We start from the raw sequence: 10,894 nt of genomic DNA on the forward strand, positions 1-10,894 counted from the left end.
TAATGCATGCAAAATAAGATAACACCACTAAATTATAAAGAGGCACACAGATTCATACTTTAAATCTTTATTCTCATAAGTTAATACACTTATAGCCACAAGATCCCAATCATAACATCTCAAGCAGCACAGAGTCTTGAGGCATATTCAAAAGAGAGTAGGGAAAATATTCATCATATACAGAGATAGGATAGTACGATTGCGCGAGGATTAGAGCATGTACACTAGCAAAGGTTGTGTTATGGTTTTTAAAGTTGCATACCTCTACAATCTGTCAGTCAAAAGGATTACTGTAATTAATTGTATGCCATTATATTTTCCCCCTTCCTTGAATTTATTCAGTGCCGTAAACACAAAAGACAAGACATTACTTACAAAGGTAGAAAAATAATTTCTCTATTAACATGTTAAGTGGACAAAATCACTGAGGAATTAAATGTGGCCTCAATTTATTAAAAAACTGATATCATGATACATGATTAGATACTTTATCCATTTGGTAACGTGTTGGTCAAAGGAACTTTTTTAGCATGTTTATCATGAACAAAGATAAGAACACTTAATGTGAAATTGTGCAATGTAGTCACTGGTACACTTAATTTTTTTTAGTTGTGGTCTTGAAAATAACAGCCTATATACAATTGTTGGTGCTTCAATATTATCAGGAAAATGTTATTTTCTGTATTCATTATATATGTGCTATTATTTATGTCACCAGCATAATTATGGTTGAATTGCCCAGTTGCTTTTTTACGCTAGATTGTCTATAATTGTCTTTGAATATCAGTAAATCCAACAATAGCTGTCCCACTGGATGTTAAAATATTAAAACATTGCAAAACGCGTCTATAAGCTGGGGTGATATGGACATTTATGCTGATAGCTTCGCTTTACTCCTGCTTGCCTAGTCTCACATTATAAGATACAATGTAAAAGTTATCCCAAGCATATAGCTTTCTCTGCCCTGGGTTGTAGTCTACCATGCTGTTGTAGCGATAGCGGTTTTTGAACGGCACTGAGATTGTTTTACCCTGGCTGGTTGCAGTGTCATACATGTAATTTACGGTGGTGTTTGGCGAGGTGTAACTAGCAACCGTGTACAGCTTGCCACAGATCATAAAAGCATTAGCCACGGAAGTTTTGCGAATTTTAGTCTCCCAGGTGCCCTTCACCTCCAAGTTGTGAGGGTCAAGCTGGGAGAGCACAATAGCGCCCTTGGCTTTGTTGGTACTGTATATGGCCCATAGACCATTCTCATCTATTGCCAGGTCAATGTCTGTGTAACCACCCCAGGAGTAGGGGAATTGACCATGGAAGCCAGAATGGGGAAGATCACGGCGAGCAGCAATGCTCTCGGAGAGTAGATCGTATCTTAGAAGGGTGCGACTGAGCCTCCGTTGGTAGTACAAGGAGCCTCTGTACATGGTGGCACCTGTGCTCTCCACAGATTCTGGCAAGAGCAGGACTTTGGTAGGAAACCCACGTGACAGCTGGTCCATGTTTTCATACCCAAAGAGTTGACGCACTTCAGACCCTACGGCATCGATGCGCCATACCATCTCTGGACCATAAGGTTCCTTAGCTTCTGGGTCTTGCATCCAGACACCGTATTTACCTGCAATACTGTCAGCCTTACGGTGCACCTCAGGCTGGTCTACCCACACCAGGTCACCACAGCCTGAAAAAAAAAACAAGAGATTGGACACTTGTTGGAAACATTGGATTGCAAATGACAAGTTGAAAGATACCATTAAAACAAAATCTGCTAAAGGTGGAAGAGAGGACAGCTTGTCCTACCATTCCTTCTAGTGTAAAAGATTAGAAACATACTTAACCTTTCCTAAAATACCCTGTAAGAGAGAGGTACTGGGGGAAGGGATGCTTGGCAGAATTCAAAGGACTTCTTGGGAAAAACCCGAACCTTAATGTCTTTGTTTAGCAACATGGTCGCATCAAGTGATTCACATTACCATTTTGGCGCCTTACTAAACATACACACTCCTTTTATAAGCTAGATTATTTTAGGCTTAAATGAATTGGTAAAAATAGCAGAATTAGTATAAGTGCTGTCAGCAGGAATGAAAGCTATGTGCACAGTATCAATTTTTCAGGCACCTGAGATGAACAGATGTAGGGGCATATATATATAAATATCAGCATGACTTGACAGTCAAGCTAATGTCTGAAGACATCTACTAGGCCCTGTTTACACCTTGTATTAAGATGCGTTTCGGTTGATCGGATCACAAGTGGACGACTCTGAATACAGGTGTAAACAGGGTTTAAAATGTTTTGAGCTTGTCCACCAGAGGTAGTCGAAAACACATTTGGCCAGATTGCTTTCATAGTGTAGATGCTCATGTGGTCAACTGTGTTCGATCAGCCACAAAAGACCGCCTACCGACTTAATGCGTAAACATTATGGGAAGCGCGATAGCAAGACGGGATTTAAACTTTGTTGGCTCAAGACCCAAGTTTGGCTTTGGAGACGAAAAACGTACCAAGCACAATGATCACTCAGCATTCCTGATTTCTAACACACTCACAGTGTTCGGCGTGTCTTGCGGCAGTCAGAGCAGAAACGAAAGCTGATGCTCAGCATTTGTTTTTGCGTCGCGTTCATATGTAAATTGCGTGAGCTTATTTCATCCATTATATTGAAAGATCTGAAAAAGGCCATACATTTACCCGCCCATAGACACTCCCCTCGAAGAAATCAGGACAGAAGTGGTTGAAAGTGGACAAAAGAGACAGATTTTAACACCAAGTGTAAACGGGAATGTGTCTCCCTTGTCTATTAGTGATGTGATTGACCAAACGCATCTTAATACCAGGTGTAAACAGGGCCCTAGATTTTGGCTTTGTGATAGACACCCTAGGGTTAGGGTGTGACTCTCACCTGAGATGTCCGCTGGACCTTCCAGATTTGGGGCAGACACCTCAGTGACCACAGCTGTCAGCTCTTGATATCCTGGACCCGAGTAATGCCATGCTGGATCTAGGAGATCAGAAAGACAGAAATTCACATACTCAAACTATATACATAACAAGAATATTAAATAACTTGTCTTATTTGCAGTATGGAGTTGGATTAATAATTTATGATAGTGCAGTTTGTTCTCTGCCTAAGTAACTATACCCTTGTTACACCCCCTACCCTACCTCTTAAACTGCTGGTGTCTCCTTGTGTATTCCCAGGCCTGGATACCAGGTGGGAAAGTGCAGGACCTAAAAGGCAAACCAAATTATCAATTTGCTGTTATTGTCTGGCAATGTTTACTGCCTCTTATTATCTGGTAGATCACAAATGTTTAGCTAGTCCAATAAAATTGTTAAAATCAGCTCACAAGTGAGATTCACTATGTCCCAGAGTACCATGATGGAAGTCTAAACTAGTTAAGTTGGACAGACTTATAGGCTTGGCATTGATCCTGAGTTGCCTGAGAGAGGTATGTTTGTTGGGATGCATGGTTTTGGGGGACTGGCAGCTCTACTGACAGTCAGGAATCTAACAGAAGGAAATAAACAGCCCTGAGTAGATTCCCAGCTGTCCCGGTGCCTGGCAGACTCCAGACCTCCCATTACACATCCGAAACTCAGACATGCACTCCAGCAGAGAGCACATACACTCTTCCTGGTTAACAATCTCAAACAAAAGCGGAGTAAAATTAAAAGCCATTGTGTCATTTTTTCATTGTAAAAAATATTTTCAACATTGCTTCATTGCTTTCAACATCAGTTTGTTTGAGTGATCTGACTTGTCAACTTTTGGCTCAACCAGTACCTGTTTGTCCAAAGTCCAAAAAAAAGGAAGATGGTTGAGAAGGTGTGTTTTGGAAACCTTGTTGGAAATGGTTAGTTAGTTTTGTTTGGTCCTAATAACGATACAGAAAGCCAGGACCTGAAAAACTTATACTCACATTATCCTCACTCCTTCAATTTGATTGCCCAAGGGCTAAATTAACTCTGTTTATGTCTGATCAAGTGCTTACATGTTTACTTTTTAGACCATCTTTTAGAATGGTCGTGAACATCTGAAATCTGACTTTGATTGATTGCTGTGACGAGGGTTACAAAGGGCTGCTGATGATGATGATGATAGCTTGCTCAGACCTGCAGTGGGAAGGTCTGTAGTTACTGTCCTGTATCCCTATAATCAACACTTGCTCATGGACACAGGTATATGCATCACCACAAGGCAACAAAAGCATGTAATTCCCAAGGTTTGTTTGCAGGTGTTAATGCTTATCTGTATATCGTGCCTAATGGTTCCCTGAGAGATTAAGCAGAACTTCAAGAACCTTCTGGACCATCTGGTAGCATGTTGCAGGCTAATTTATTTGCAGGAGCCTTCACATCTTAACATCTTTAAGACTTTGGAGGGGGGTTTTGTACTGTTTGAATGCTTTTGGGTTTTGCAATTCTAGGCCGTGAAGCAGATGCCAACTCTTAGTATAATTCTAAATGAGAATTCCTTTCGTTTAAAGTTTCCAAAACACTTCAAAACGATCTCCAGAGGCACGCATTCATATGTTCGTACTTAATGAGGTGACACTGACAACATTCATATGGCTGAATGGAATCCTGATCTTTTTTTTTATTTCACAGACTGTTTGCATGTTGTTAGGCGTCTTCACTGCTCAGTAATTTTTTCTCATTAAAATGTTTTACACAATGAGTAGTACTTATAAAAAAGTATAAAAATGACCCCCTTTATTTAAAGGTGCAATGCGCAACATTTCATGTTAAAAATACCCGTTTTTCTAACCCATACATGCTTAAACAATTGCCTGATGGGCTGAATGAGCCCTTCTCTGATCACTGCGATTGCCTCTATAATCCTGTACAGTAAAATAAATAAGAGGGATTCGGGACGGAATGAGCGTGCACACCTCTGGTTGCAGTTTCGCTTGTCGCCAGAGTGAAATGACTGAAAATAGAGCATTTCTGCAATTGCATTGGTACCAGAAAACCTTTGCTTTTGCTGCTAAGTGTTAGTCCAAAACGACTGCCAAATCAGCCAGAGGAATATAAACAAGTAATGCACCTTTGAACCTTGCATTAATCAATGTAATTAAAGTTTTGTATCCACTGGTAAATTACTATTTATTCAGCCCCTTTCTGTACTTGTGTACGTTTGCACAGTATGATATTTGGGGTGCAAAGGGACTGTGAACCTAAAAGCAAACTGAATCCAAGACGGTGAGGACGTGCAAGACGGATGGCTTGTTTTCTTTTCAACCTCAAAGAGCTGGAATTTGTCGCCTTTTTTGCAAAGAGGGTCTCCAAGGTGCTTCTCTCCTCTGTCTTGTTAAACTCCGTTTTTATTTTTCATCCATTTTTTACATGACTTAAAGGTACCAACAGTATATTTAATCCAGCACTAACAACCCCAGCAGGGATCAGTTACCCCTGACCTCCACCCCTCCACATGCAGCATCAGTCAGTGGTCTGCTGGGAGCTGTCAGTAAGACTTTACTGCCGAGCATTAGCACAGTACTGTTTTACTGCTTCAGCGGCTTTCCCCCAACACCCTCATTCACTCATATGTTGACCTGCTCTTATAATATATGACATGGGGATGTCACCTTGTTCAGCTCTGATCTATCTATACTGTTTGCTGCTGCTTTAAAATGAACACAATGACCTGCTCACCAATCCCCCCCCCCCCCCCCCGAAGTATGACTCACACTTCCAGACAGGTATAACTGTGGAAATACACACATAAACCGTAAGAGTCTGTTGCAAGGTGCCAGTGACTCAGTGACACACTCTCTGCTTTCCCAGACACCACACCTGTTTACAAGTTACGGCTCAATTGCATTTTAAACATTTCGGTAACCACAAAAGTAAGATTATAAGTTAGTGTGTATTTTGCTTGAGCATTTTCCATCATTATACTGACAAAACAAAATAGATATTGGTGATCTTAAAAAATGTGCAACAATTGCACCTTTAGGTTTACAAGAGCTTGTCACTGGGACAGTAACCTTAAAGGGACACTTTTGTACTATATTTATCCCTAAATGATGTGTTTTAGCACCTTGGAGTAATAATATGCATTTTATGATACTGTGAACCCTAAAGGAGTAAAAATAGTACAAAGGTTTCCTTTTGAGGGTAATGCCCCAGTGAAAAGCTGTTGTACACATACAATTTTTGCACATCACAAATGCATCCCAAGCAGTTTTAAGATAGTGAACACATGGCCAAAATATAATTTTGGTTGCGCAAGATGAACCTCAACAAAATATCCCCTGACAATTTTTAAAAAACATTTTTTACTTGGTTGTCACTAACCTGATCCTGGTTTGAAGCTGTTGTCAATTTCCGGCACTCTAGGAGGAGGTTGTTGCGTGCAGGGTCTGCTCCTCAACCTCTCAGCCTCCTGGCGGAGCTCTTCCACCCTCTGCTGCAGGACCTGAACCTGTCTGTCCAGTCTTTGCTTCTCTCTCTGGAGCTGAGTGTTCTCCCCCATCACCTGGTTGTAAGCGTCCTGGAGGCCTGACTGAGATCCAGAACCCGCCGATGACTCTGACAGGGCTTCACCTCCTACGAGACGGGCGACCAGCGCCTCTAGCAGCCCCAGGCGGGACTTCAGGGCCTCCATCTCAGGACTTGAACCTGGTGATGGACAACTGGCCTCTGTAGGGCTGTCCACTGTGAAGCTGTACTGACAACGGCCATTGCCGGCATTCGCCCGCCGAAAACTAGCACTGCTCTGAGCCTGGGTGCCCATGAGCAGGCACGAAACACACAACACAGCCAAAAACCTCATGTTGAGGTGGACTTCAGATACCTGGAATCTTCTTTATCTGATGCTCTTCTTCCAGGGAGGTTCACGCAGAGATGACTCTACTCTTTCTGCAGATCACTTGTCTGCCCTGTCCTCTTTAGCTCCAGCACTAATCTATCCCTTCCCTTTCACCTCACAAGCGTAACCGGAGCCACTCACTTCTCTGGCGTTCCACTAATGACCTCTCACCTGAGTCTTCTCAATCTTTCGCTCCCACTGACTTCCTCTCGCTCGTGCAAATGGTTGTCTTTGAGGGGCTGGTCAGAGTGTCTCGTTTGGATTGGTGGTCGATGTCTCTGAGTCCGGGGCACATTACGCTGGGACTTATTTATACAGTCAGGGAGGAAAGGGAGGGAGGGACAGAAGAAGGGAGAGACTCAAAGAGGGACGGAAGAAAAGGAGGGATGCTGTGTGCTTGAGGAATTGCCACAACAAAAAGATCCTTCCAGAGTTCTTTCTTTGCCACCTCCTCCTGGAGGGCATATCGGAGCATGTGTGGGATGGTTTGTGTGCTGTTTGTTTAGCTTTGTGTGCAGGAATGCAGGGGCAACCACAGGTGAACACAGTGTTTGTTCACAGTATGTCCAAGTGTCATTTAATGGTTTGTATGCTCAGGCATTTTCCCTCTGGGTATTGTAGTAATTACTTAGCTAGGTGTGTGTGAGAGAGTTTCAAGAGCACCTACTGGGGAGAGTATACCTTTCTGCTGCTTTCTAATTTGGGTGTTGTGGTGTATGTGGTCCCTATCGGTTTGCTGCTGGTGATTCACAGCCAGGGGATCTCGCTGTGGGGAACCCAAGACAGGCTGTTAAGAGGGGGTAGATTTGGATAGAGTTACCCCAACCGGACAGTCCATGGGAGAGGTCCACAGTGTTGGTTTACATGTTGAGCTTAGCTAAAGGGGTCAGAATGTGATGCAAACAGTAGCAGAGGTCAATGCATGTTTGGGGTGTTAGTGATCTTGTTGATGGCATTTGTAATGGTTTAACATAACACTAATAACAGCTTCAATCCTCAGAATCATGCTCCCTTGCCATTTCTCGTTCTGTCACCAACCTTCACAATCCCTCGCTATTTAGTTTCCTTCTTTCTCATTTACTTATGACATCCCACTGTAATTTCCACCACTCTCCCCTCCACAGTTCATCGCCTCACTCTTTCAATAGGTCTGTTTTTGTTAGTTTACTTAGTAAACATTGGCTCAAAACACTTTCACACTCTTTTATCTATAATGTGGCCCAGATGGTTCAGGACTGGAATCTCTCTTCATGGTGGCCATTCGTTTTGTTTTGTTTGAATGTGCATGAGATGTCTGAATTTCTTGCCCAGCTAAGTCTTCGGAGAAATTTAGTAATACAAATACCTAGTACACACTATTCCTTGCTTCTGACAGTGCTTATGAAGATTTTTACTTTTACTTGATTTCTTCTTTGTGTGCAGGTGAAATGTTAAACGGTGGATATGTTTTTTTATAAATGTGTCACACATTCTATCCCACTGTACAAAAAAAAGGTAAGATGGCCTTCTGAACAACCTGCATTTACATACGATGCATTTCTAGTTTACCAAGTATATGACACATATATTATTAGTGGAAATAAATAAATATATTGGCTAAAATATTGTACAACTTAGTCCTTAAATTAATTTTCAAAACAGGGATGTCATAAAAAAAATGGCTATACAGATTTAATTATTCTACTCAATAATTTTTTTTAAAAAATCCATTAATTATTTGCATAATAATATCACCTACAACATTTCCTGGAGGCTTTAAAGTTACGGACTTGCAACTAGTCAGGACACAACTTCCCAAAACTACGTGTTGATGTGATAATGTTATCTAACGGTCCCAAAAAGTATTTAAACACATCACATTTAAAAAGAAATGAATTTCACTGTATGGATGACAACATATATGAAACCACGTCACATCTGCAAACAAATGATACCAGATCATTTCTTTCTAACTTTTCTGAGCAATTTTGCAATGACTTTTAACCAAGAGGCGCTAAGGTGATTTTTAGCAGATGTCAGTTCTCTTCAAGTTCGCACAGCTGTCCTAACAGAATAACCACAGGAATAGTTCATCACATATGTTTCAATAACATTTGACATTCACAAAGTGCCCAAATATTATTTTTGTTTTTATTTTAAATATCTATTGTTTTATAATCGATCAAACTTGTTTTTGTTAAATGTTTTGCTTGGAAAAAATGTGCTTGAGGTCTTAAAAATAAATGTCACTTAGTTTAATATTTTGTTATATAATGTTACGACATCAGTACATCTTAAATGTGGCCAAATACCCTTTAGGGCTGGAAGTTGTAACATCTTACTTTTGTTTTCAACACCTCTGCTTGCAACCTTCTGGCCGTTCTTCAGGACCACCATCAGAGCTCTCAATTTTCACCTTGCAGGCTTCATTTCATCTATTACCACATCAGATTTATTGTAGATTGAAGAGATGTTTACCAGAAACATTGTGTATTTACAAGACCAGGCATGCAAATTATATCCAACTAAATCCTTTATGTCAAATACTCATTCTATAATACTCGTTCTATAACTTGAGACGCTGACAATGAAGGATGTTGTAGAATCAAGGCTTACATTCCTTCAGTCAATGCAATTCTTGAAAATTCCCTCAGTCTATCAGTTAATATCTGCAATCCTATTCATGTCATTTACAAAGTTCCATACAAACATAGGATTCTGATTTATGATATCTGTCACGCATATATGTGACCTTTTGTTTTCAGTATTGAACAGATTCCAGCAAGATCAGAACTGTAAATCTGCAACAAACCTTCAATAGCATTTATTGACTGACAAACTTCACAATAAAAAAATAAAAAATAAAAAAACATATATATATATATATATATATATATACACCAATTTTGGATATATATATAATAAGAAATGTCTTATTTTTGTGAAAGATATAAGAATGGCATACACAAACACACACAATTAGAGGCGTGTTAACTGGGGAGAGAGTGGAAGAACCTTACTTATGTAACTAATGAGAGACGTTCTTCATGGCAGAGATTAAATACTGATTGGAGAATTTGCTAACACAAAACGGAACAACATGATCCTCCAACAAAACTAAAGTTAAATAGTTCCATCCACACATGTACAAAATGTTATAACACCTCAAGTCATGCATCTTGGATCAGATTTATAAACCTGAGCAATAGCTTGAGACCAGAATATCATAGACTTTTTCAACACCTGGACACTCATTGATGTACCAGTCAGACTGATTTTTTGCATGTCTCTGAATTCTTTGTCCAATATTGGTAACTACAGATGGAGTGAAGCCGTCTGCTATGAACACATGGGAACCAGAGTGCATGACTGAGATGAGAAGAACAGACAAAGATATAAAAATGGAGGAAAAGAAGGATAAATGGCTGAAAGTAATTCAGTGTGAGGAATGTAATGATACTTAAAGGGGAATGAAAACGGATCTAAAGGAGTAAAACTCAGGAGCTGGTGTTTGAATCAGACCTTTAAGTGCTGACCAGGGAGTTGAATTTCAGTGGTAAAGAAGGAAATAGTACTTAGTTCTATAAAAAGACTTAATAAACCATATATGCGAAACAAAAACTATTACTGAAGATGAGACCTTTACTAAGTATTAGTTCAGGTCACCTGAGTTACACTATATACGCCATTTATGGAGGTATATAAATCCATTGAACTGACATACTGCTTCTTATGTATATTAATTGCCAAACATGAGCCAGGAGAAATTACTGTGGCTGTTGAGAAACATTATATATTATTAGGAAAAAAACCTCATGTTTCTCAAATAAAACCATAAAATGCACAGCGTCTTTTGAAGCATCACACAAGTCTTGAAAGTTATGGGCCATTCTACAGAGCCCCTAAAAAGACAATGGGAGAAAACATGTAATTTCACTGCTTTTGCGTTCTCACGCAAACATATTGCGTTCTTTTGAAACGTATTTTGTTCTCTTCTCATTTGGTTTCAAAACTTTTGCATTCCCCCGAGAAACTTAACGTAAACTAACAAGGGAGACATTCCCGTTTACAAAAGAACAGCATTTATTTAAAGTAGAATCT

General features: G+C 40.1%; 2 protein-coding genes across 3 annotated transcripts in view; both read right to left on the reverse strand.

Moving 5' to 3' along the window:
• myoc (myocilin) overlaps positions 1 to 7,119 on the reverse strand; it is a 261,947-nt gene extending 254,828 nt beyond the window's left edge. Inside the window, exons 1-4 of one of the 2 annotated variants that reach the window (XR_014200100.1) lie at positions 6,301 to 7,119; positions 3,163 to 3,228; positions 2,900 to 2,998; positions 522 to 1,678 (exon numbers count right to left, since the gene is read on the reverse strand). Coding sequence is in view for 1 of the 2 variants with exons in the window: in XM_082146867.1 (XP_082002993.1) it covers positions 891 to 1,678; positions 2,900 to 2,998; positions 3,163 to 3,228; positions 6,301 to 6,778 (1,431 nt within the window). In the remaining variant the exon portion in view is untranslated. Of the gene's footprint in view, positions 1 to 51; positions 1,679 to 2,899; positions 2,999 to 3,162; positions 3,229 to 6,300 lie in introns of those variants that run through there. The other variant, XM_082146867.1, reaches the window with a different exon arrangement.
• The window catches only part of LOC309481799 (uncharacterized protein), a 232,292-nt gene continuing 223,088 nt past the window's right edge, over positions 1,691 to 10,894 (reverse strand). The window contains exon 2 of the mRNA XM_082146893.1: positions 1,691 to 2,785. The gene's annotated coding sequence lies outside the window, so the exon portion shown is untranslated. The remainder of the gene's footprint in view (positions 2,786 to 10,894) is intronic.

Source organism: Leuciscus leuciscus (assembly GCF_965113295.1).
Source record: "Leuciscus leuciscus genome assembly, chromosome: 19".
Taxonomy (NCBI): domain Eukaryota; kingdom Metazoa; phylum Chordata; class Actinopteri; order Cypriniformes; family Leuciscidae; genus Leuciscus; species Leuciscus leuciscus.